The following is a 27492-nucleotide window of genomic DNA, read 5'->3' on the forward strand; positions in this document are numbered from 1 at the left end:
TAATACTGTAGTTAAGAATGAAATTTTATCTAATTGATCTATAATTTTTATTATCTCAATTTTCTGTTTTAGAAGTTGGTTTTCTCTTAAGGTGCTCTATTCCTGATTCTTCTAAGAATAAACTATTCTTTATATAGGACTGGCAGAAACTTTTCATTCTTTTTCTTGAGAAAAGGAGAAAAGGGAATATATATGTATGGTGATGCTGAAATATTGTTGTAATGCTCTGTGCACCCCCCCCCCCACTCCCGGCTACTCAAGGCTTGGGGGAGTAGCACCTCATATCTTGGATTCCAGTACCTACTTATCTCTAGTTCCGTGAGTCAAATGAGGTGCTTTAAGTCTTTGGTTTTTTTGTTTGTTTTTTTTTTAAAGATTTTATTTATTTATTTGACAGAGAGATACAAAGCGAGAGAAGGAACACAAGCAGGGGGAGTGGGAGAGGGAGAAGCAGGCTTCCCGCTGAGCAGGGAGCCTGATGCGGGGCTCAATCCCAGGACCCTGGGATCCTGACCTGAGCCCAAGGCAGATGCTTAACGACTGAGCCACCCAGGCGCCCAGTCTTTGGCATTTTTGATGATAAGAGCCTCCTGCACCCACTTTGGGACCTGAAACACAGCAGTAACTTTGCAGCTTTAGTTCCAGCTACTGTATTATGCTTAAGCTCTGTTTCTGTTCTGTTTATCTTACTTTGGAACATAGTTCTGTCATTTTAATTTTCTTTTTTTAAAAAAAATGTGGGGCGCCTGGGTGGCTCAGTCGGTTAAGTATGTCTGCCTTCGGCTCAGGGTCCTGGGATCAGTCCCCACATTGGGCTCCCTGCTCAGGGGGGAGCCTGCTTTTCCCTCTCCCACTCCGCCTGCTTATGCTCTCTCTGTGTCAAATATAATCTAAGAAATAATAATAAAAAATCTGCTGTGTTGTACTTAGTCTGAAGTGGACCTCAAAACGTGAACTTGCAACAGCATTTTGATTTGGAAGTGTCCTAAGAATCGTGTTTGAAGTGAAATATTTTATTGTCTTCTTTAAGATATGGAGGGAGGTGTTACTGAAATGTGAGAATGTATGTGGTGGATCCCAATTGTGTGTTAATATGTGCACACGTAGGTCTAAAGAGAAGATGTAGAGAAAAGTGTATGTGCGTGTGTGTGCACGGCGTGTGTGGTGGTATTAGAGAAGGAGGAAGGTTTGAGAGGAGGGGAAAAGGGAACCGGTATGCTGTATGTTGAACCTCATCAAGCTCGGTTTAGTCTGTTTTTCTGTGATATCAAGGTGTATACTTCTCCATTATTCTTTGTTTGTAAGGTCTCTCTTGCGATACGGTTTTACTGTCTCCCTTCAGGGGCTTCCAGTAAGGCAAGTTCAGGTCCAAGTGAAGGAAGTTGTTGCATGTACAAGGCATACGTTAGAGCAACAGAAGCCAGCGCTGGAGAAGGAAAGTGGTAGAGGAGCAGTGGCACTAGATTGTGGACATTTCTACAGGTTGACAGGGTGTGGTGAAGGTGAAGGAGATAAAGGAAATATAAAATTGAGCTCAAGAGTAATTACTTCTTTTCTGAGGAGGAAAAAGACCAATGACATGAATTTCATTTTATGTTGATTACAAGAGCCGTGCTCCAAAAACACTACCTTAGTGGTTTTATAAGGCTGGAAAAAAGCAAAACTTGATTAACATCGTTTCCTTGATAATCTCTGTGAAGATTTATCTGTTGGAGCAGATTTATTTAACTCTCTGCTTAAGGTGCTTGCTTTTATCATTTTAGGTATATTTGGATATTTTCCCCTTCCAAGGGTTAGTAGGGGAAGGGTTTTTCAGTCTAAAATGAAATTTGTTAATTACTGTTCTTAATTCATGAGAATTTTTTTTTTTTTTAAGATTTTATTTATTTATCTGACAGAGACACAGCGAGAGAGGGAACACAAGCAGGGGGAGTGGGAGAGGGAGAAGCAGGTTTCCCGCAGAGCAGGGAGCCCAATGCGGGGCTCGATCCCAGGACCCTGGGATCATGACCTGAGCCAAAGGCAGACGCTTAACGACTGAGCCACCCAGGCGCCCCCATGAGAATGTTTTCCTGTAGGTTTGTCTAACTATGTAGCATTAGAAATTACTTGCTTTTGGTATACATACACATACTTGTAACACTCTCATATTTTTATGTAGTGTGTAAATTTATACTATTTTTATACATGTACAGAAACACATATAGCCTCTAGTGAGTTCATAAAGAAATACAAAAGAAGAAAGGTTCTTTTTAAGGGAAAAAAAAAAGTCCCTTAACTGAAAACATTTGACTTAAGAATCTTGGCATGGAAGGATCTTCCCTGGTAGGGGAGGGGGATGGCAGGCATTTCTTGGCTTCCCCTGCGAGTGGGATTTGATACCCTTAGCTGTGGCTCTGCCCCACTAGACTTATTAGCAGGAGTGCGAGTTGCAGGAGCCTTTGCTCTTGAAGGCCCACCTTATTCTACTTTCTCAGCATTCTCAGATGCTTCTGGAGCCTCCCTCTAGCCCCTATCCTTTCTTTTTTCCTTCCCCTTGTATAGGAGGAGGCAGGAAGGGGTTTCTTGTCACTGTGATCTTGGCTAGGACTGGGGAGATGTATTTTGACTTTGTTCAAAATTTTATATGTGTTTTTTTCAAAGGACAGTGTTAGAAAAGGTGGGTAGTACTGTAATTATTATATTTTAAAGTTAAGTAACCTTGACAGACCAGCATGGGAACTATAAGACATTTTATAGTATTTTAATGGGAAACAGCGGACTTAGAGTTGAACTTTGATGAGACATGATGGTAAGTTGCCCTGTATTTACAGTTTAATTTATAAATGTGATTTTGCACATTATGCTGAAATGAGATCTCCTAATGATAACTCAAGTCTTTCTCTTTGGTTGGATTAGATTTGCTCTTGACTTGAAACTTTTAGCATTCCTAATCAGAACACTTGTTTGGAGGTGACTAGTGGGTGAAATAGGGACATGAAAATATTTAATGTCAGAATTAAAATACAGTAATTACTCTTGGGACTTCCAAACTCTGAGGACCTGTAGGGGTAAGGTGGGAAGCCAAGTGATCAGTGTTTTTAAAATTAATTCTTACTTCCTAAGGCTATACTTGTTTTTTTAAAAGGTGTTTCTTTGCTTAATTAAGGTTGGAAAGCAGTGTTTGAGGAAAACAAAATTACTATGTATATTTTTAGCAAGGTTAAGTAGAACAGAAATGTAAAGACTTTCTATTAAGTACATAGAAGCAAAGGCCTTATAGAACATTCCCCTTATGTGGATGTCTGTAAATGATTTAGGATTTAGGATTTAGGATTAAAAATATCCTAAGTTTTGCAGTTTTGCTTTTACCTACCACTTGCCCCATTGTCTCTTGGGTTATTAGTAATAAAGATTTCAACAAACTGGCTTATCTTCTTGTATTGAAAATATGGTATGAAAATAAATGTATAATTTTTAAAACCGTAAAATAGATGAGTGGTTCAGTTGAAAATTAGCTGTTGGGAAACATTTTAACTAACTGAAAAATGTGTTTAAAAAAGCAGGATTTCATTATTAATTGAAAATTGTCTCAAGATTTTTCTGGCTTCTTAGCATACCACAAGAATTTAACTGTATGTATTTCTTTTATAGATCTTTGTTTTAACTTAACTCATGAAAACATGACTATCAAGATGAATTTTAATTATATAAAGCATACTTGTGGAAGTTCATTTGATCTCCTTGGAATAAATAAAGCTGTAACTTAAAGTTTTCATTTATGTTAATTATTAATGCTGATGATCTTGAGAGTTAAGAATTTTGAACATTTACTCTGTGCCCGAGACTGCTAGGCAGTCTTTCATGCGTCATCTGATTTAGTCCTCATTACAGCCCTAGGTGATGTAGGTATGATTCTCCAACTTTGTAGATGAAGAAACTAGGCTTAGAGAGGGTAAGTGAGTAGCCAGAGTTCTCACAGCTAGTATGTGGCAGAGCTGAGTATCAGAGCCAGATTGTTTCACTCCAGAGCTGGTGAGTCTCATTACTTTGTTATTTGTGTGCATTCAGTTTTGTTATATTTTAATAAATAGTTACTAGGATAAAAATCACATTATATAAGCATTATTTCAGTGGGAATAAGGAGCCTAGAGAATTTCAGAATTGGAGTAAACGTTATTTTTCCCGCAAGAATTCCAGTAATAAAGGTTTCTTTTAGGGGGCACCTGGGTGGCTCAGTCGGTTAAGCGTCTGCCTTAGGCTCAGGTCATGATCCCAGGGTCCTGGGATCAAGCCCTGTGTTGAGCTCCCTGCTCAGGAGGGAGTCTCCTTCTCCCTCTCCTCTGCCCCTCCCTCCCCCTGATCATGCTCACACTCAAATATATAAAATCTTTAAAAAAAGTTTCTTTTAATAGCTATGTTTATATAGTTATAAAATCAAGAGGTCTTGCAAATCCAACATTTAATTATCTATATCTTCAACTCATGAGTAATGTTTATTTTCCTGTCGCGCTAGCAGCGTAATTAGTACTGTGCTTCCTTATACATTCTTAATATATGTTATGACACACATCACACAGCCAGTTAGAGAAACTCTTGAGCCAGAAAAACCACTATTTCTTGTGAAAGTATAACCACAAGCAATTACATGCAAGTCAAGAGTTAAATTTAGTTTATGGTATACAAACTTGTTCTGTGGGAGAAGTTATAGTAACAGGCATATAATAATTAGACAAGAAAGCCACACTTGAAAATAACAGCTTCAGTCTGACATAGAAAATAATTTCTTTCACTTTGTGTTCTGAAAATGAACTGTTTGGTAAAGTTGCCAATAAATAAATTACTGGAAATAATCTGAGGCGTTATGTAATAGGGAATTTTAAAATATTGATAAGTACTGTTGGGATAGGTTTTAAATTTTTCTCACTTGAAAGACATCTTAAATTTTTAAAAATTGAAATTTTAAGAGTAATTTTGACATTCTAACAACTTGTTTTTCTTTAGGAGTAGATCCCATAATAGATCACGTTCAAGACAAAAAGACAGACGTAGATCTAAGAGCCCACATAAAAAACGCTCTAAATCAAGGGAGAGACGGAAGTCAAGGAGTCGTTCGCGTTCACGGTGAGTTTTGGGGAAATTAGTGGTAATTTTTCTCGTGGCTTCACTTAATTAAAAAATGATTGTGGTTTAGGTTTTTAATGAGAGACAGTAAACTTTTTTCTGATTGTTTTAGTAGTGATTAATATTGATTGCCATTGATTTGAATCTGATGATTAGAATGACTCATGAGGTTTCTAAAATACATAATTAAACCGGTAACTCTTTCATCTAACAGCTTCATGTACACCTGGGTTATATAGAGATTATCATGTAATGTATTATAAACTAGTATAAATTGTTTTGGGTTGATCATTGTTGAGGAACGAGAGGGAGGTCCTTTTTGGGGAGTAGAATAATTTTAGTTGTGTATTTATTTATTTATTTTTGTTTTTAAAGGGACAAGAGAAAAGACACCCGAGAAAAGATCAAGGAAAAGGAAAGAGTGAAAGAAAAAGATAGAGAAAAGGAAAGGGAAAAAGAGAGAGACAGGGAGAAGGAACGTGAAAAAGAAAAGGAACGGGGTAAAAACAAAGAGAAAGACCGGGATAAAGAACGGGAAAAGGACCGGGATAAAGACAAGGAAAAGGACAGAGAGAGAGAGCGGGAGAAAGAACATGACAAGGAGCGAGACAAGGAAAAGGAACAGGACAAAGAAAAGGAACGAGACAAGGACAGATCGAAAGAGATAGATGAGAAAAGAAAGAAGGATAAAAAATCCAGAACACCACCCAGAAGTTACAATGCATCAAGAAGATCTCGTAGTTCCAGCAGGTTTGATAATGCTTAAATTTTTTACTGATGACAAATGAAAATGTAAGTTTTAACCAAGGGGGAAGAGATTATGCTACGTAAGTGGAAACAGTACAGTAATAACCAGATCATTGCCCTCTAATTGCAGAATAAGCATTTTCTCTAGTAGAGCGCTTGCCACAGTATTGAACCTATGAGGTGGAAGAGATGATAATTGGGCAAAGTTATTTGAAAAGTTTTAACTATCCTTCGTAATTCCTGGTGCCGACAGTGGCCACTGCTGCTTATTTTTTTGGAGGATGAGATGGCAAGGACGAGTTTTTCTTTTTTTCTTCCTTTTTTTTTTTTTAAATGGAAGAATTGACTTCTTGGTAAATTTTAATATGCCGAATGATTATTAAAATTTCATTTAAGTGATTTTTACTGCTCTATTTGTTGAGTGCATGACATTTAAATTTTGGTTTTCCTTGATCTGTCAATTTTTTTGGTTTGTTTTTTGTTTTTAAGATTTTATTTATTTATTTGACGGAGAGAGAGGGAACACAAGCAGGGGGAGTGGGAAAAGGAGAGGCAGGCTTCCCGCTGAGCGGGGAGCCCGATGCGGGGCTCGATCCCAGAACCCTGGGATCATGACCTGAGCTGAAGGTAGACGCTTAACGACTGAGCCACCCAGGCGCCCCTGATCTGTCAGTGTTAAGGTCTTTCTTTTTTTCCTTAGGACTATTTCCTCTTAATAAGTACACTGCCACCAGGTGGCAGCAGGTTGCCATAGTAACAGCTGCAAAAAGAGGACATAGGACCTCCCTTGATTCAAGATTATTTAAACCTATATCCATTACTCCACATGATACAATAACTGAGTGAATGGAGGTTCCTAAACTTGTTTTAAACTAGATCTTAATGCTGAATAAAACACCTATTTTAGCAAGTTTTATGGCTATTTTAATCGTGATTTTCACAGAAGGTAATTGGAAATGAATGTGTATTTCCTGTTTTTCTAACTTTGTGTTTCAGTAGCTTGTTTTTAATACCAGTCTTTCGTTAGGTATTACAAGATAATTGCAGGTGTTTATTGAATGTTTTACCAAATGCCAGATTTTGTCTCTGCACAGTTTTTTATGACTAATCTTATTCCTCACAGTAAGTCTGTGAGAAGACTATTATTATCATGGTTTCAAAGTATGATAATACCATAGCTTTCGGGAAGTTTTCCATCTGCTGCTCTGCACTTCCAAGTTAGAAATACGGTAGCTCTTTCTCTTCTTTTTAAGAGATTAAGTTTGAGAATTCTCTAATCAGTACTTGGTACCTGCTTTAAGAAACTGCTGCAGAAGCATAAAGTTGAAAACAACAGTGTATGTTTAACTGGGGCTTAAAATAAACAGATCACTACCATATTTCAGCACACTGAACCAGAAACTGAAGAATTAACTTAGTCTCATTGCTGTGGACATCAGTCAAGCCTTGCAAGCCTGTTCCTTTACTGCACAGTGATTTTATTGTCTGTCACACCTTCCTTTGTGTTTATGTGATAATTTAGTTATTGCCCTTCATAACACAAAACAATGTTTTGATTCCTTTTAAATTCAGTTGAATTTACTTTTGGGATGACTTTGAAATATTTAATTTTTTCGGTGGCCATTTTAAGTTGCTTGACATTTAAGGAAGTTCAGATGTTTACATTCATTCCTAAATATATTCGTAACTAACCTCTGGGGCCTGGGGAAGAAATGCTGACTAATGTTAGTTTCTAAAGGTTCTGAAGTTTGGCACGTTTTGTGCTTTCATAAGAGCTTGTGAAGAGTTAAAATTTGTCATCTTTTAGCATTTTTCTGTTTTTCATGTGCTCTGATTTGTTTAGTTAACAGGAAACATTTTAGTGGCTCAGAAAAATAGAGTACTTGGTATTTTTATTTTCAACGTCATCCTCTTATCTACGTTTTTATTTTATTTTTTTATTTTTTTAAGATTTTATTTATTTGAGGGGCACCTGGGTGGCTCAGTCGGTTAAGCGACTGCCTTCGGCTCAGGTCATGGTCCCGGGGTCCTGGGATCGAGTCCCGTGTCGGGCTCCCCGCTCTGAAGGGAGCCTGCTTCTCCCTCTTCCACTCCCCCTGCTTGTGTTCCCTCTCTCGCTGTGTCTCTCTGTCAAATGAATAATAAAAATAAAATCTTTAAAAAAAAAAAAAAGATTTTATTTATTTGAGAGAGAGAGAGAACAAGCAGGGGTGGAAGGGTAGAGGGAGAGAGAGAGAGAAGCAGACTCCCCGCTGAGTAGGGAACCTGATGTGGGACTCAGTCCCAGGACCCTGGGATCATGATCTGAGCCGAAGGCAGACGCTTAACTGACTGAGCCACCCAGGTGCCCCCAATCTACATTTTTAAAGAAAATTTTGATATTTAAGCAACTTTCAGTGTTTACAGTAACTAGCAATAAAGCTAGTGAGGAGAAAGGAGAAAATATTGACACCAAGTATATGCAAGAGACTGTGCGTGGTACTTTATAGGTATCATCCTAAATCCTCATAACAATACTATCAAGCTTGAGTTATTAACTCCGTTTTCCAGTTGGAAAAACTGAAACTCAGATTAAGTAATATGACCTTAGTCATGCAGCTGGTAAGGTATGGAACTAAAATTTAAATCTAAGTCTAACCAACTACAGTTCCCTATACTACCCCTGACTGCCTCTTTCTCAACTAATTGACGTTCTAGATTGCTGTCTATCCAGCCTTAGCGCTCATTATCATCAGCTCTTAGTTATTAGATGTCCAACTGTACATAGTGCTTCCTGAACAAAGTTAAACAGTCAAAACTGGTCAGGGTGGAACCATTTTGTGTAAACAAAGTCTAACATACATTGATATTCTCATGCTATGAAATAAGTATGGTATTTATGCTGGGCTGTTACAGAATGGCATTGACTGAACGGGATATCTTCACCTATTTTCACATTAGTCAGGAAGTATAATTTTGGGGTGTCTTGGAAATAAAATTGGGTAATGGAGGAGAAAGCTTTAGGTAAAATTGGAATTGACGGTGTTTTCAAAGTTCTTGGCTAATTTGGTCTTAACATATACTGTATCTACCACATCTGAGCATTATCTAGTATTTATTTTATAATGAAAAATGTAGGCAAAATGCTTCTTTAGCCTAGAATATTCTTACTGAGGTTGTATGGAGGACTTGGATTCCAGGGGATTTGGTTCTTTCACCTGTATGGCCACTAATTATTAGAGCTCCTTGTGAGATCGTTGGACACATTAATCATAGTAAGTATGTCCTCCTGTGTGCGTCATCCCCTGAGTTATGGACATCTTGAAATTCATTGTTTCTCAGTTGACCATGCTTCTAAATGAAGTAATTTTGAGTATGTATCATTTGCTAACATGTTAAAGAAAATCGTTTTTAATAATACTAAACACTGTTAATCAATTCAGTAGTTATTTTTTTATTTCATATTTAAGGCCCAGGTTTTAACTATTTTACTTCTAAGCAACTTGTGCACTTGGTTTTAAATGAATAGAACAATAAAATGGTAGGAAGTTGAAGGGTAAAACAATTTCTCTGTGAAATAGATTAATGTAAATGCTTTTTTAGAGACATTCTAAATGCTTGGATTTGTAAAGTTCACATTTTGGAAGCCACCTTAATCTTTTATAAAATAATCCACAGTGGGGCAGCAAGGAGCTAGATGCAGGACAAAGGATCTGGATAAGCAAAACAGAGAATCTGAAATATCCATTAATATTTTTTCTATTCAGGAAGTTCTTGTTCAGATAAACCAGATGAAAAGGAGTCTTCTTCCTTTTCTGTTACGAAATCTTAGAACATATTTTCATGTCTGTAAAATTTATGGTTCAGAATTTGACCTGTACTAATATTAGAAAATAGAACATGTTCTTAAAGGACATGAGTTTAAACTGGTCTTTGAAAGACTGTTAACTTGAGAGCATTAAGGACCTTTTTGCTTTTGTGTATTTGAATTGCCCTTTATTAAAATTGCTATATTTTTAAATGATATATTTTTGACTTTCAGGGAAAGGCGTAGGAGGAGGAGCAGGAGTTCTTCCAGATCACCAAGAACATCAAAAACTATAAAAAGGAAATCTTCTAGATCTCCATCCCCTAGGAGGTAGGTTGAAAGTGTGGGCTAAATCCAAAGATGGAGCGGGGGAAGAAAAATCTTCTTTTGGATCTATTTTTAAACTTTATATTTTGAATGAGTAATATGTTATACATTTGCATGTTTCAGAAATCCCAACAGTATAAAAAGTTATACCTCTGTAGGTCTTCACTTCATCCATGCACTCATCTACTGTGTGTCCATAAGTAGTGACTTAACTTTTTTGTATTGTATATCCTTCCAGTTTTGTGTAGAGATATACAAGATTGAAATTTATAGTTCCTTTTCATATTTCTTATGCAGAAGTTAGCACAAAAAACACACTGTTGTGCCCTTGCTTTTTGTCACCCAACTGCTCGGAGAGCTTTCATCAGCAAGTGCCGCTTCATTCTTTTTTTTAGAACTGCATGGACTTCCATTGTGTGTCACTACCTTGGTTTATTTAACCAGCCTGCAGTAGAATGGGTTTGCTTAATTGTCCTATTACAAATTAGACCATACTGTAATGAATAGCTTTAGACTTAACTTTGTTGTGTGCAGCTGTGTGGGAAAATTCCAAAAGTGGTATTGTTGTGTCAGAGTGTGTTTATAATTTTGAGAGTTGTTTCTTTATCACCCTCCGTAAAGATTGGCAGCAATTTGCACTTGAGCTGGTGTGTACGAGAGTGTTTTCTGTCAGCTACACCATATTATGTTACTACAGTTGTGGATTTTTGTCTGTCTGATAGATGAGAAATGGTATCAGTATATAGTAATTTTAGTTGCATTTCTCTTAGGAGTGAAGGTGACCTTCTCTTCATATACTTGAAGGCCATTTGTATTTCCTTTCCTGTGAGTTGTTGATATGCTTTGTCCATTTTTTTTTTTTTTTTGTGGGCTCTGCTTTTTGTTTGTTTTTCTTATTTCCAAGGGTTCTTTTTGTATTAGAGTGATTATTCTTTTTTTTTTTTTAAGTTTTGTTTTTTTGTTTTTGTTTTGTTTTTTGTTTTTTAGTAAACTCTACCCCCTACATGGTGCTCGATCTCAACGACCCTGAGATCAAGAGTAACATGCTCTTCTGAGCCAGCCAAGCGCCTTTAGGGAGACTATTCTTTAGTGATTTGATACTAGGTATCATTCTTAATTTGTTGTTTCTTTTCAGAAAATATTATGAGACTTGATTTTACAAAGGATTTTGATTTTTTTAATAATTTCCCGAGTTTTTTCTTTCTTTCTTTTTTTTTCTTTAAACTCTGCATCCAGTGTGGAGCTCAAACTCAAAACCTTGAGATTGAGGGTCACATGCTCTACTGACTGAGCCAGCCAGGCGCCCCTCAAATTTTTTCTTTAATGACTTTGGGATTTTGAGTCATATAAAGTTAGAAAGGTCTTTTCTATTCCAAGATTATAATAGAATGCCCCCCTTGTTTCTTCTTATACTTCTATGTTTTTACTTACTGCATTAAAATCTTTGATCCATTAGGAGTTCATCCTTATGTTATAGTATGGCATGTGGGTCCAATTTTATTTTTCTATATGCTTTTCTTTTGATCAGTATCATTTATTAAAAACTCAATTTTTCTAATATTGATTTCTTATATTGCCTTTTCAGGTACTATGTATTTCCTTTTGTGTTTGGGTCTATTTCTGGGCCTTCACTGCTGCTGGGTTGGTTTGACTGATGGTTCGTGTACCAATGCTCCATGCTTTTTTTTTTTTTTTTAAAGATTTATTTATTTGACAGAGAGAGACACAGCGAGAGAGGGAACACAAGCAGGCAGGGGGATTGGGAGAGGGAGAAGCAGGCTTCCTGCTGAGCAGGGAGCCCGATGCAGGGCTCGATCCCAGGACCCTGGGATCATGACCTGAGCCGAAGGCAGACACTTAACGACTGAGCCACCCAGGCGCCCCGCTCCATGCTTTTTATTATTCAAATTGTGTAGTATTTTTTTAATGTTTAGTAAGGCTGATCCTCCCCCATACTTCCACTGCTGTTTTTTGAGCATTTCTGATTTGCAAATATCTCTCTTGTTTTGTGGGTTGGCTTCTAATTTTCCTGATAGTATTCTTTGATGCACAAAAGTTCTTTTTTTTTTTTTTTAAAGATTTATTTATTTGACAGAGAGACACACAGCAAGAGAGGGAACACAAGCAGGGGGAGTGGGAGAGGGAGAAGCAGGCTTCCCGCTGAGCAGGGAGCCCGATGTGGGGCTTGATCCCAGGACCCCGGGATCAGGACCTGAGCCGAAGGCAGACGCCTAACGACTGAGCCACCCGGGCGCCCCTGCACAAAAGTTCTTAATTTTGATGAAGTCAGATTTATCTGTTTTTTCCTTTTGATGCCTGTGCTTTTGGTGTCCTGTCAAAGAAAACATTGCCAAATGCAATGTCATGAAGATTTTCTCCTGTGTTTTCTTCTAAGAATTTTATAGCTTTAGCATATATATTTAGGTTTTTGATCCATTTTGAGTTAACTATTTAATATGGTATAAGATAATGGTCCAGCTTCATTCTTGTGTGTGTGGATATCGTTTTCCCAGTGTCAGTTTGTTGAAAAGATTGTCCTTTCCCCATTGAATGGGTCATGGCATCCTTGTCAGAAATCATTTGAATCATATATGTGGGGGTTTATTTCTGGGTCTTCTGGTCTATTCCACTGGTTTATTTTCTTTGTTTATGTAATACTGTGCTGTTTTTGTAAGTTTTGAAATTGGGAATGCTGTGCTTTCAAACTTTGTTCTTTTTAAGATTGTTTTGGCTATTTGATATCCTTCAAGATTCTACATGCATTTTAGGATGGGGTTTTGTATTTCTGCAATAACAACAATGGGATTTTGATAGGGGTTGCATTCAATCTCTAGGTGGCTTTGGATAGTATTGCCATTTTAACAATATTTAAGTCTTCCAATCTATAAGCCTGGATGTCTTTCTATTTATTTTTCTTCATCTTTTTCAGCAAATTCTTTGCCGCCTCGGTTAAATTTATTCCTAAGAATTTTACTCAGTTTGATGTGATTGTTCCCTTGACATTTAAAAATTATGTAGAAAGATGCACACATATGTTGCAAATATGTCATTTCTCTTTTGAATATGGTAATGTCTTTTTTTTTTCCTTGCAAGGTTTATGTAGGCAAATTTATCAGTTTTTTATTGTACCTGATTTTTAGTTAGGTTAAAAAATCTTTCTTTTCAAAACCCAGATAGTAAAGAAATTTACCCATGTTTTCTTTTAGCACTTGTATTTTATTTTAAGAATTTAGGTCTCTCATCCATTTGGACTTATTTATATATTGTGGAATGAGATATGAGATATTGATCAAGTTTTATCACTTACCAAATAATAATCCAGTTGTCTCCATAACTTTTATTTATAAAACGTCATCTTTTCCTCAATGATTTGAGATGCCACCTTTGTTATACTAAATTTTCATATGTTCTTAGGTCTTTTTGCTCAGTTTCTTTATTTGTTTTCTTGGTCTTTGTCTTTATTTTTGAATTATTCATTATTAAGAGAAAAAAGCTTAGAATTCCACGTTAAGGCTAACTTTTTAAAGTAGAAAGGCAGCTTATGCTTCTGATCGGAAATGCATTGTTTTTTCCCTCTAATTCTAAAGGTATATTGTTTTTATCAGTGGAACTTGTTCATGTAGTCTTCTCTTAACTTTTTTTTTTTCTTTTTTTTTTTTTCTCTTAACTTTTGATCTTGAATTGGTGTGACTTGTTTGTAATGGTGAATGACAAGGGCAGTAGCACTGGTTATTTGAAATTCAAGTTTTGTTGGTACTCAGTCATTCACTCCTCCCTGGGAACCACCTCTAATTCTTTATCCTTTTCATTTCTTTCTGCTTATTCATTTTTTGCTTTGAAAAGGTGGGTAAAAAACCCATATATTTGGTTTTATTTTAATCTCATTACAGTTGAGACTGAAATAAATCTTGAACAAATAAATTGAAAATACCAAATTGTGTTTTTTGTGAACGCATGGTGGCCTCTGCAAAAAAAGACTTGGGCATCTTTAAAAAATGAATTGGGGTATGGGGTGGAGCAGGTGGGGCTATAGGACTGTTTATGTTACTTGGTCAAACCAGATTACATTTGCTTTAGTGTTAGATAAGACTGTTTTGTCAACAACATAGTAGGTCTTTAATTTCTTAGAAGTTACTGGCATGTTATCACTGTTCTTATAGCAGAAATAAGAAGGATAAAAAGAGAGAAAAAGAAAGGGACCACATTAGTGAAAGAAGAGAGAGAGAACGTTCAAGCTCTACAAGAAAGAGTTCTAATGACCGAGATGGAAAGGAAAAGTTGGAGAAGAACAATACTTCACTTAAAGTAAGTAGCAGTCATTCATTGTTTAGGCTTTAAAAAATTAATATAGATTTTTTTTTTTTTTTAAAGATTTTGTTTATTTGACAGAGAGAGACACAGCGAGAGAGGGAACACAAGCAGGGGGAGTGGGAGAGGGAGAGGCAGGCTTCCCGCCGAGCAGGGAGCCCGATGCGGGCCTTGATCCCCAGACCCTGGGATCATGACCTGAGCCGAAGGCAGACGCTTAACAACTGAGCCACCTAGGCGCCCCTACATAGAACTAGATTTAGAGCAAAACCTTTTTGAGGGCTGTGGTATCTTATATGTTTTTGGTGTCCTTTAATATTTGTTCAACTGGTAACATTTTTAAGCTGGATTTTTGAAGGGATGGGGTAAGAGCTAACTGAAACTCAGACAAATGCATTCCTTACTTTAGGGAGTCCAAGGATGGCATACAATAAGACTGTTTACACATAACATGTATTTGATTTTATACGAAGATTTCTGGTTGAGGGTATTTTCGTGTGTGTGTGTGTGTGTGTGTGTGTGTGTATTCCTGAAATAGATTTGTTTCAGCAAATTTGTCAAAAGTTCTGTCATCATTGGTTGGTTTTGTTTTGTTTTTTTAAAGATTTTTATTTATTTATTTGACAGAGAGACAGCGAGAGAGGGAACACAAGCGGGGGGAGTGGAAGAGGGAGCAGCAGGCTTCCCACGGAGCAGGGAGCCCGATGGCGGGGCTCGATCCCAGGACCCTGGGATCATGACCTGAGCAGAAGGCAGATGCTTAACTGACTGAGCCACCCAGGCGCCCTGTCTTTTTTTTATTTTATTTTATTTTATTTTTAAGATTTTATTTGAGAGAGAATGAGAGAGAGAGCATGAGGGGAGGAGGGTCAGAGGGAGAAGCAGACTCCCTGCTGAACAGGGAGCCCGATGTGGGACTCGATCCTGGGACTCCAGGATCATGACCTGAGCTGAAGGCAGTCGCTTAACCAACTGAGCGACCCAGGCGCCCTTTTTTTTTTCCAATATTTTATCCATTTATTTGAGAGAGAGCGAGCAAAAGAGAGAGCATGAGCAGAGAGGAGAAAGAGAAGCGGGCTCCCCACTGAGCAGGGAGCCTGATGCAGGGTTCGATCCCAGGACCCTGGGACCATGACCTGAGCAGAAGGCAGACGCTTAACGACTGAGCCACCCAGGCGCCCCCCCCCCTTTTTTTCATCATTGGTTTTGTAACATATACTGAGATTAGTAGGTTTGTTGAATTAGAATAATTAATGGAAAACCAAATTCCGCCAAGTAAGGGTGTTTTTTGAGATAAATATTTAACTACTTATAAATTACATTAATTGCTTTGTTATTCCAGTAAGTGTATTTGTATTTGGAAATCAATTATGAGTTCTGGAGCTTTCATCTTATAATTTTATTTACTCATATTGGTAGGGGTTTATCATCATCGGCAGTAACATTGATAATGTCTCTTGAGCATTACTGTGTGTCTGGCATTTTTCCATATGTTCTCATTTAATTCTCCTTTAAGCTGAGGGCAGAATTGGACTGTTCTTGAGCAGTCTTTGCTAGGACGAGTAGTGATTCCTTTTTCTACATCCTCTGAATTCTGCTTCTTTGGTATCCAGATTACAAATGTATCCTGGCATCTTTGGGAGCAATTCAACTCTTTCAGCAGATTGTCCCACTTTTTCAGTTCAGTAACATTTATTAAACACTTCTTAGACTTTCTTTTTGACTATTTTATTCTAATTTAATTTACAATTTCCGTCTTTTATGAGAAGTACAGAGGACATACTGATACATGTTTGCATATCTTATTTATATGATAAGGTAATGAGAGAAAATACCTACTTGTACTAAGTTGACAGAGTATGTATTTTAGCCATACCAGATGTAATAGTACGCAACTCTTGAGAAAAATATTAAATGTGTGGCTTAATATTCATTGTAGGAGAAGGAACACAATAAAGAACCAGATTCAAGCGTGGGCAAAGAAGTAGATGACAAGGATGCACCAAGGACTGAGGAAAACAAAGTACAGCAAAATGGGAATTGTCAGCCAAATGAAGAAAACCTCTCTACCAAAACAGAAGCAGTATAGGACTGACAAATGCACCTCTGAACACATGCTGGAATAAAATCCAAAGCTTTTGATTCTCTCGACAAGATGTTAAACAGTGAAGAAATCCAGTTGAGCATAAAGATACAGACTAACAGCTTTTCTAGTTGTTAGGTGACTTTGTGGCCATCTTGTTACGGAGTAAGAAAATAAAGCATGGACATCGTGAAAATAACACGTGTTACCCAAACTCATCTTCTAGAATCTGTGCATTTCCATGGTGGCTGACACACTTGTCATGTGGTTTGTTAGTGTTTGCCAAGAACTATTACAAATAAATGGGACATCAAAAATCCAAATTTGTACTATCCGTAAAGACTGGAGATAAGCATTGGAGGTTCTTTTAAAAAATGGTAGTTGCTGAATTTTGTATTGTTTTACTTTTTTTTTCTTTTTAAATTTCAGTATATACAGATTTGATGATGTGCTTGAAATCGGTGCAAATATATACACACCCTTGTAAGTGCAGAGTATGTAAGAAGTTTTAAACATTTACTTCACAGGATTTATGGTGATTGTGTTAAATTCTCACTATTGTGTTTTCTTTTGCTCACTGTTTAGGACAACAGTTTTTGTTAAAATAGTTTTACAGACTAAAATTGCTTAACTAAGTGGTTTAACAAACAACTGACAATGCATGCTCCTGTTCTCTTTCAAAAGGAAGAGCACCCATGTCGAATACTAATAATAATGTATTAGTATTCGGTTTTAGAGTCATTGGGTCTCCCCACAAAGTAAGCATTTCTTTTTGAACTTTGTTGACATTTCCAAGCTTATTAGGAATAACATTGCAGTGTGTGTTGTCCGCTGTGGGTGGCAAAGGTGCCGTTATGAAAAGAAAACTGGGTTTTCAAAATGGGCTATGGGAGCACAAGCTGAAGCTTTAGTGCCTTCTACAATGTGGTATGCTGTTTTCTAGAATTTTATATGTGCTAGTCATTCTCAGTTCATAGGGAATGTAGATGGATATTCCATTCACTCCCAGAGAGAAGTGTGCAAGTGGTATGTCAGAAGAGCTTCTTACATAGTTCACCTAACATGAGGGAAGTCCTGTTTTCAAGAATGACTTTAGAGCTTAAAACAACCATGCAGTTTTGGGACCATCAGTTTTATACTGTGATAATTGAAAATGAAGCATGTTCTTACTTGACTTAAATCAAAGCAAACACTTTCGTTGTCTCCATTGGATGGCCTTAATTATTACCTCTTAATTATCTTCTCATAAATGATGTGCAGAAATTCTATGTAAAGGAGAACACATGAGGTTATTTGTTTTAAGGATATGTTTACTTGAGTTTAAAATATAGGTCATCCGTTACTCTTAGGCTCACTTTCTGCAGGAAGTAACAAGTAGTAAAATGACAACATTGCTAATATTTTCCCCCAAAGCCATAACTCATAGTTTCAGAAATCTTTTCATTATTGTTTTGTTTCCCCAAAGTTACACCTTTTAATTAGCATGTTATTAAAAAAATCAAGTATAATTATTTTAATGCAGTCTAATACAATCAGATTACTCCGTTGCCTTACCTCATGGGAAGAATTACTTATAGATTTAAAAAGCTGAGTAGCTCATCAGTTACTTGGTTTCAACTTGAGTTTTCTTTTAATGTTAATACTATTGAAACTTAAGTATTTGGTAGAGAATGGAAAGAATTGCCCTTATTGCAATGAAGCCTGGTTTGATTATGAAGCTGCTTAATTACTCTTTCATGTGTTCAGAATTACTGTGTTTTTTTTTTCCTTTTTGTCACTGTGTACATTAAAATTTTTGAAAATGCTTTACTATGTAAAGTATAGATGGTCATTTTAATCATTCAACCACATAAGGTTGGCTGGTAAACAGCTTATTCTGATACAAGAATGCTTGGGTGCATATGGAAAGATTGTGAAGGAGTGTGTGTCTTGCATCAACAATTGTCTTATTTATAATATGTAAGTAGAATAGAGCAAATGTTTGAATCTTTGTTATTTTTAGTACCATTTCTCTAATAAAGCTAAGTATTTTAGAGGAAAGTATTTGTTTATGCATTTCAAAACAGCATCTTAGTTTATCATGTTTTAGTTGGCATAGAGATTGTTTCGACATGAAGAATGAATGTGTGGTGTCTATAAAACAATCATTTAAAGTTTGAGTTATTTCTTGTACTCTGGACTCTTAATGTTTTCTGTGTTGGCAGTTAACACACTTAATTTGGTTCTTGCTGCTAATTATTTTTCTTGTTGGTGATATTCAGCTTTAAAATGATACTTCTTTTGAAAGACTGATATATGAAAGTTGGACCTGGATAGGAATACAAGAGATCCAGACGAAGTGAAAAAATGTTCTTAAATGGGCTTATGGAAGCAAAGCTTTTTAGGGCCTGGAGGTATTGGAGTGAGTGTGAGTATGCGTGTGTGTGTGAGAGAGAGAGAGAGATTGAGAGAGACAGATCGAGAGAGAGAGAGAGAGAGAGAAAGACATATTTTTTCTTTGTTCACTTATAGGAGCCTGGTAGGTTTCCATTTATTTGTTATTTTCTTTTAAGGCATTTTGTTTTTTTCTTTAAGGCTATTCTTTTTCAACCCAGGTAGATGTCAGGAAAACTTGAGGTAAGGCAAAGAAGATAGCCATTTTATATGTGATCCCTTTATAATTATTTTTTTTAGCTTGATTATACAGAGAGTACATTCTGTTCCTTAATTGTGTTGCTATTCATCATTTTAGACAAATTCTGTTGATCCTCTTGTTCTTTCTTTTCAGCAATGCATAATGAATTATTTATATTAAGATGGGCCTTCATAATAAGCTGGCTAGTTTCATATGTGAAAACAAGTATAAATCCTTAACTTCTGCAATTGTCTCATTATTCTCAATCAAATCTAACTAATTTATAATTGCAAACACTAATCAGCTTGTGATTTTGTTCAGATTTCTTATATTCAGGAGGTTAGTCTATATATGCTATGTTGATCTTCAGAAATGTCAGAGACTTAAATTTTGAAATGCTCAAAAATAAGAACTCATATTTAGAATCCTTTTTTGTGAAGAAAATAACTTCATTTGTGATATTATTTCCAGTACCTCATTCATTCCTATATATATGTTGCTGTCTTTATCTTAAAACTTAAACCCTTAATCCAAGTCAGCTCTGAAGATTATTAATTTTAAGAATTATAATATGTAGTAACAGGCTTTTAAACATTTAAAAAATCTATTAGAAATAATATGATTTGATTTAAATGTCTTTTTTTAGTAGTTGAATTAGCTATTAAAATGAGTCCTTTTGGAGGGATGCATTGAATAACTTAACATTTCAGTGAGTCATATTTTCACTAAAAGATAGTATCTGATTTTAACTGGGCGGGTTATGAAGTAGAGCCATTTCCACAAAATATGTTATGTGTTTAGATATTTTTTTATTTTCACACATACTTAGTATTCTTACATTTATTTAACTAGTGTAATATTCATTTAAAATTGTTTATTTTCAAATCTCAAAAGTTAGTGCTCTTAAAAGGGCTAATTTATATTTCTGGAAGCGGTAGTCCAGTATAATGTAATATAAAGTCTTTTAAAATCAAATTGACTTCCCTACTTAATTTTGGGTTTGTGGATGAATTTGTTTTTCTTAAATGTTCTATTGGTGATTCTGCCTGAAGATTGATACATTATTTTAAAAATGAAAGCTGGAGCTATTAATGATTTTTGGTCCCTATTGAGGTTAGTAGTAAGTAATAACTAGATTTCTTTCCATTCTATTTTAAGGTATTTTTATAGTTCCTAGCAACTAATTTATTAAAACTTACTTTATATTTACTATAATACTTAATATATTGTTTTTAAAAACGGGTTTAGTTTATTGCCTGATTTTTAAATTTACTTTGTATCTGGCTAACATTTTAATTTCGAAAGTTGCCAACTTTTGGGATACTTCACATATTTTACTGCTAAGATTTATTTTCCTGGGATTGGAATGGAATAATACAGTTTTCTCCACTCCTGATTAACTTTTATTTGCTAGATAGTTTCTTGACTATATGTACAAGTTGAAATTTATGAAAATCATACTGAAGGAATTAAGAGTTGAGGGTATGGAGTTCTACCAACCTGAGGTTGCGTGGCAGGCAGCAGACTTGGGGAACAATCTACAGAACTCCCCGATTTCCACAGAAGATGACATTTGGGTGTATTGTGTAGTTGTGTAGGTAGTTCGTTTAACAGTTAAATACTACTCTCCTGAATCTTAACAATAGTGTTCTTTACATAATGCTATGATTATTAAGGGAAGAGTAAAATGTAAACATAAAGATGCTGCATTAGGTGGTGTATATTTATGTGAGTAGGACTACTTCTAAGTGGTACTAGTAAAGATTTATCAAATGATGCTGCTATTGTGTTGCTATATTTTTAATAAAATGAAAATCTTCAAATCTTGCCACTGTTGAGTAGTAATTTCACCTATTTCTGAGACATTGACATATTTATGGCTTTTTTAAAATAACTGAAAGGTGGTGATAAGCTCTTCCAGGGTTTTGTCATGTCTTTCTGGTTTTGAGTTTATAAAGGTCATGCTGGCCTCACAGGTTATTTGGGTAAGTGTTAACTCCCTCCTCCTCAGTTTTCTGAAGGACTGGGTATCATATTGTCATTACTTCTTCCATTAGTGTTAGGTAGAATTTCATAACAAGCCAATCTGAGTCTGGAATTTCCTTCTCACATTACAAATCAATATTAAAAATAGATTAAGGGTTATTCATGTTATTTATTCTTGAGTAAGCTTTGGGGTTGTGCATCTTCAAAGGAATTTGTTGTCAAATCTATTGGCATAAGTTGGAAATTCCCTTGTATTTTTTTTCCCCTTGTATTTTAATAAAGTAAGATACATAGTGATATTCTCTCTCAATCCTAATGTTAACATTTTAAAAAAATTTTTATATTTTATTTTTTTTTAAGATTTTATTTATTAGAGAGCATGAGAACACAGAGGGAGAGTGAAAGGGAGAAGCAGATTCCCCGCCGAGCAGGGAACCCGATGTGGGGCTTGATCCCAGGACCTTAGGATCATGACCTGAGCAGAAGGCAGATGCTTAACTGACTGAGCCACCCAGGCGCCCTTTTTTTAATTTTATTTTATTTTATTTTATTTTATTTTTAAGATTTTATTTGAGAGAGAATGAGAGAGAGAGCATGAGGGGAGGAGGGTCAGAGGGAGAAGCAGACTCCCTGCTGAACAGGGAGCCCGATGTGGGACTCGATCCTGGGACTCCAGGATCATGACCTGAGCTGAAGGCAGTCGCTTAACCAACTGAGCGACCCAGGCGCCCTTTTTTTTTTTCAATATTTTATCCATTTATTTGAGAGAGAGCGAGCAAAAGAGAGAGCATGAGCAGAGAGGAGAAAGAGAAGCGGGCTCCCCACTGAGCAGGGAGCCTGATGCAGGGTTCGATCCCAGGACCCTGGGACCATGACCTGAGCCGAAGGCAGACGCTTAACTGACTGAGCCACCCAGGCTCCCTAACATGTCTTTTTTTAAATCAATTTTATTGATTTAAAAGGAATCAAATCAGATTTTGTTTCCATCATCATTTCCTCTGTTGTTTTTCTGCTTTTTATTTCACCAGTTTCTGCTCTTTATTATTCTGCTTATTTCAGGTGTAGTTTGCTCTTTTTCTAGTTTAAAGTGTGAGCTGGAGTCACTGATTTGAGGCAATTCTTTTCTGATACTGGTATTTTAATGCTATGAATTTCCTTCTAAGCACTGCTTTAGCTTCATTCCAACAGATTTTGATAATGTATCTGTTTTCATTCAGTTCAAAACTTCAAATTCTCCATTTGGCATTGTCTTTGATCCATGGGTTATTTTCAGTGTGTGTTATTTAGTGTCCAAATATTTGGGTGAATATTTAGTGTCCAAAGATCTTTGTTGCTGACTTCTAATTCCATTTTGGTTAGTAAATAGTTTGTATGATTTGATTCCTTTTAAAATTCTAAGAGTTGCTTTATGGTTCGTGATACATCTTCATAAGTGTTCCATATTCACCTGAAAAGAATGTATCTTCTGGCTCTGTTGAGTGAAATAATCTGTAATGCCAATTAGGTCATGTTGGCTGATGGTGGTGTTCAAGTTCTATATCCTTACTGATTTTCTGGCTGTCATTGCTATCATTTAATGTTGGGGTCTTGAAATCCCCAGGTAGATTGTGGATTTTGTCTATTTTTCATTTTAGTTCTGACTGGTTTTGCTTTATGTATTTTGAAACTCTGTTAATCATTAATGTTTAGGATTGTTCTGTCCTCATGTTGAATTGACATTCATTCATATCATTATTTAATTACCCTTTTAATTCCTGATAATATTTTTGCTTTATTTATTTATTTTGTTTATTTATTTTTTAAAAGATTTTATTTATTTGAGAGAGAGAGAATGAGAGAGAGCAAGCACATGAGAGGGGGGAGGGTCAGAGGGAGAAGCAGACTCCCTGCCGAGCAGGGAGCCTGATGCGGGACTCGATCCAGGGACTCCAGGATCATGACCTGAGCCGAAGGCAGTCGCTTAACCAACTGAGACATCCAGGCGCCCAATATATTTTGCTTTAAAAGCTTATGTTAATACCAGCAGTCCACTTAAAAACTTAAAAAAACCCAGATATTAACATAGTATTATCTTCTCCTTTTACTTGAGACTTTTTTGTATTTTTCGTATTTAAAGTGTCCATCTTGTGGGCAGCATACAGTTTGGTTTTGCCTTTTTTTAATCCAGTCTGCCAACCTATGCCTTAGTTGGGAGTGTTAAGACCATTGCATTGAATGTGAATATTGATGTCATTGTGTTTAAATCTACCATCTTGAGTTTTGTCTCCCTTTTTATCTGCTTTCTTTTGAATACTTGTTTATTATTTCATTTCCTCCTCTTTGTTGGCTTCTTGGCTATAATACTTTGTTTTAAATTTTAAGTGTTTTTAGGGTTTATTGTATGTAAATTTTTAAATTTTTTTTATTTTTTTGAGAGAGTGAGCAAGAGCGAGCATGAGTTTGGGGGGGCGGGGAGTGGCAGAGGGAGAGGCAGATGCAGACTCCCCACTGAGCAGGGAGACTGACTTGGGGACTCAATTCCAGGACCTGGAGACCATGACCTGAGCCAAAGGCAGATGCTTAACCGACTAAGCCACCCAGGCATCCCCTATTGTGTATGAATTTTCATCACATTCTAGTCTTAAATAATATACCACTTCATTTATAGTGTAAGAACTTTACAGTAATAATATTTTTCCTACTCCCAGTTTGTGCTATTTTTTTAAAAAAGATTTTGTCAGAGCGAGCACAAGCAGGGGAAGCGGCAGGCAGAGTAGGCAGAGGGAGAGGCAGGTTCCCACCGAGCAAGAGCCCGATGTGGGACGCGATACCAGGACCCTGGGGTCATGCCATGAGCCGAAGGCAGACGCTTAACCGACTGAGCCACCCAGGCGTCCCAGACTCTGCTATTTTTGTCATACATTTTACTTATATTTGTTAAAAGTCCCCACAGTACACTATTTTTGCTTAAATGGCTTTAAAGAGATTTTGAAGAAGAAGGAAAAAGTCTCATATATTTACCCATATATTTACAATTTAAGGTGTTCTTCATTTCTTTGTGTAGATCCAGATTTCTCCTTGGTTCTGTTTTCCTTCTGCCTAAAGACATCCTTTAACGTTTCTTACAGTTCAGGTCTGTTGGTAATGGATTCTTTCACTTTTTCCAGGCTGAAATATTTATTTCAACTTAATATTTTAAAGATATTTTGCTGCGTATAGACTTCTACATTGACATTTTTTCCCTTTCAGTGCTTTTATTTTTTGATTTTTTTTTTTTTTAAGATTTTATTTGTTTATTTGACAGAGCGAGAGCAGGAACACAAGCGGGGGGGGGGGGGGAGGAGAGGGAGAAGCAGGCTTGCTGCGGAGCAGGGAGCCCGACTGGGGGCTCGATCCCAGGACCCTGGGATCATGACCTGAGCCAAAGGCAGACGCTTAACGACTGAGCCACCCAGGCGCCCGGTATTTGTCTTTAACTTATTTTTCTTAGCATATTTAACTCCATCCTTGTCGTTGCAAATGGATCTGCTATCATTCTTATTATTGTTCCTCTACACGGTGTGTGGTCTTTTTCTTGTGATGACTTTTTTCCCCTAAGTTTGTTTATTTTTAAAATATTTATTCATTTGACAGAGAACACAAGCAGGGGGCGTGGCAGAGGGAGAGGGAGAAACAGACTCCCTGCTGAGCAGGAAGCCCTGATGAGGGACTTGGTGCCAGGACCCTGGGATCATGACCAGAGCCGAAGGCAAATGATTAACCAACTGAGCCACCCAAGCACCCCTAAGTTTATTTATTTTTAAGTAATCTCTCTACCCAATGTAGGACTCAAACTCTTGACCCCAAGATCAAGAGTCACATGCTCTAGGGGCACCTGGGTGGCTCAGTTGGTTAGGTGTCTGACTCTTGACTTTGGCTCAGGTCATGATCTCAGGGTTGTGAGATTGAGCCCTGTATCAGGCTCTGTGCTGGGTATGGAGCCTGCTTAAGATTCTCTGTTTCTGGGTGCCTGGGTGGCTCTCCGACTCCCCCTGCTTGTATTCCCTCTTTCGCTGTGTCTCTCTGTCAAATAAATAAAATCTTAAAAAAAAAAAAAAGATTCTCTGTTTCTCCCTCTCCCTCTGTCCATCCTCCCCCTCATTACCTTCCTAAATAAAAAAAAAAAAGGAAAAAAAAAGTCACATGCTCTTCTGACTGAGCCAGCCAGTCACCCCTTCTTGTGACCACTTTTAAGATTAACTCCCTTCATTGGTTTTAATTAATTTGATAGGTCTTGGTATTGTTTTATTTATGTTTCAGTGTTTGTGGTTCCTTGAGCTTCTTGGGTCTGTATGTTTTGAATTTTTGTTAAATTTTGAAAATTTCCAATTATTATTTCTTCACGTGTTTTCTTTCTCCTCCCCACTTTGTAGTCTCCTATTAATGCATATTGTCACTTGAAGTTGTCCCACAGCTTACTCAATCTCTTTTTTTCAGCTTTGTGTGTGTGTATGTGTCTCACTTTGGAAAGTTCTCTTGCTCTATCTCTGAGATTAATATTTTCTTCTGTAGAGTCTAATCTGTTGATTTTGTCTATTTTTTTTATTTATTTGAGATAGAGAGCGGGGGTGGGGCAGGGGGAGACAGAGAGAAACTCAAGCAGACTGTGCTGATCGTGGGGCCTGACATGGGGCTTGATCCCACAACCCTGAGATCACGCACTGACTGATGTTTAATCAACTGTGCCACCCAGGTGCCCCTAAGTATATCTTTTAAAAAAAAATCTCAAGGGTGCCTGGTGGCTCAGTTGATTAAGCGTCTGCCTTCGGCTCAGGTCATGATCCCAGGATCCTGGGATCGAGCCCAGCATCGGGCTCCCTGCTCAGCGGGGAGCCTGCTTCTCCCTCTCCTTCTGCCTGCCGCTCCCCCTGCTTGTGTGTGTGCTTGCTCTCTCTCTCAAATAAATAAAATATTTAAAAATAATAAAAATAATCTCAATACTGTATTTTATAGGTCTAGAAGTTCAGTTTATAATTTTTTATATCTTCCATGTCTATTTTACATGTTAAAATATGAAGGTAATTTAAGCATATAAAAGTGGGAAGTCTGCTGTTAGCCTTTCTAACCGACTTACTTGGCTGCATACTTTTTGCTGATTCTGTGTATTCTCTACAAAAAAAATTGATTAAAAGTCTTGGACAAGATCCATGCAAGCAGTGAGTCTTGAGGCTTAAACTTTACAGTAAATCCATCTTAGGGCCTCTTTAAGAGAAGAAGGACAAGATCTGGAAGGATGGAGGCTTCATTCCAGGCTCATTAGACTGTTGCCAAGTGCAGCGTGGCCAGTGACAACCAATGAAAGAGGTAGTATTTGTAAAGACTGATTTCTTGATGGATCATAAAAGCTCATTTGCTTGAAGATTCCATGAAGCCACTCAGCCAGGAGCTTGGACCCAGTGGATCTCCTGTGCCTCCAGGGTCAGGCAGCCTGGAGTCCCAGTTGGCCCAGGAACAGATGGGGTGGCGTGGGGGGCCTGGGAGAGGTCTCACATTATCCCATGAGCTGAATCTGTGGTGCATGCTTTTATCTTTGTTGTCCCAACTTTAAGCTCCTACTAATTGCATGGTGTGAGAGCAGGCTAATATCAGAAACTTGGATAGGGGTTAAAGTGATACACACCCTAGTCAGGATCATGTGATTGTAAAACAAATCATGAAACTGACTGAGTTACAACTGGCAACTTCGATTGTTGTCATGTACAGAGTATAGTGATACAAGGAGGACTGGAATTTTGAAATTCTATAGCCAGTCTGTTTGGTTTCAGAGTTCTCTAGTTTAATGTGCATATAGGCTCTTTATCAGTTCGTAAGAATAAGTGATAATAAACAGTCCTACATTAATAGCAATAGTAATTATATTCTGTAACTGCTTTCTCTGAAACAAGAAAAGAATCTGGCAGCTTCTCCATAGAAACTATGAAATCCAGGGAGGTGACGCAGGGCTGCTGTGAGTCTCTGGTGCCTTTCTGTAGATTAGGAAAAGGTGCCACCCCTGAGGGATGCAAACTCACAGGCGCTTGGCTTGGCAAATGGAGCTCGGACGAGTTCAGTCTCCCTTGTCTCCCAGACTGGGCATTCTTGTGCCATGACAGACTGCACACTTGTCTGTGGGGTCCCAGTGATGGGAGGCAGCTTCAGCAAGTCTCCTTCCAGCCACAACATCTCACTGGCTTGTTCAGCAGGTACGGGCACTGAGATCAGTGAAACTTCTGTTGGCTCAAAAGAGTCAGAAAGCCGAACTATGAAATCCTGAGCTGCAGAGGAATAAGGAAATGTCCACATACAACATTATTTTAGAGCTTGAAAGGATTTGGGAAATGATCGAGTTCTTCCCTTCTTGGTCTTCAATGGATGAGGATCCCAAAGCTCAGAGGAAGTGAGTAGCCCCACATTCACCAGGGGTAAGCAGCAAGACTGGACCAAGGGCCTGAATGACCCAATACTTGACCATCAGTGATTTCCTAGCCGATATTTAACTACTATTTTAAATTAAATTTTGGTTAGTTTTTTTTCCCCCTC

General features: G+C 37.2%; 1 protein-coding gene across 4 annotated transcripts in view; it reads left to right on the top strand.

Annotated features, from left to right (window-relative positions):
- The window catches only part of SREK1 (splicing regulatory glutamic acid and lysine rich protein 1), a 41893-nt gene extending 23498 nt beyond the window's left edge, over positions 1–18395 (top strand). For 3 of the 4 annotated variants that reach the window (XM_035014552.1, XM_035014555.1, XM_035014556.1), the window contains 5 exons: positions 4984–5103; positions 5479–5853; positions 9872–9967; positions 14125–14269; positions 16212–18395. In XM_035014552.1, coding sequence (XP_034870443.1) covers positions 4984–5103; positions 5479–5853; positions 9872–9967; positions 14125–14269; positions 16212–16361 — 886 coding nt within the window. In that variant the 3' untranslated portion in view covers positions 16362–18395. The remainder of the gene's footprint in view (positions 1–4983; positions 5104–5478; positions 5854–9871; positions 9968–14124; positions 14270–16211) is intronic. The other variant, XM_035014553.1, reaches the window with a different exon arrangement.
- The last annotated feature ends 9097 nt before the right edge of the window (positions 18396–27492 follow it).

This window comes from Mirounga leonina, unplaced genomic scaffold (genome assembly GCF_011800145.1).
Source record: "Mirounga leonina isolate KUSES-001 unplaced genomic scaffold, KU_Mleo_1.0 Mir_168, whole genome shotgun sequence".
Taxonomy (NCBI): domain Eukaryota; kingdom Metazoa; phylum Chordata; class Mammalia; order Carnivora; family Phocidae; genus Mirounga; species Mirounga leonina.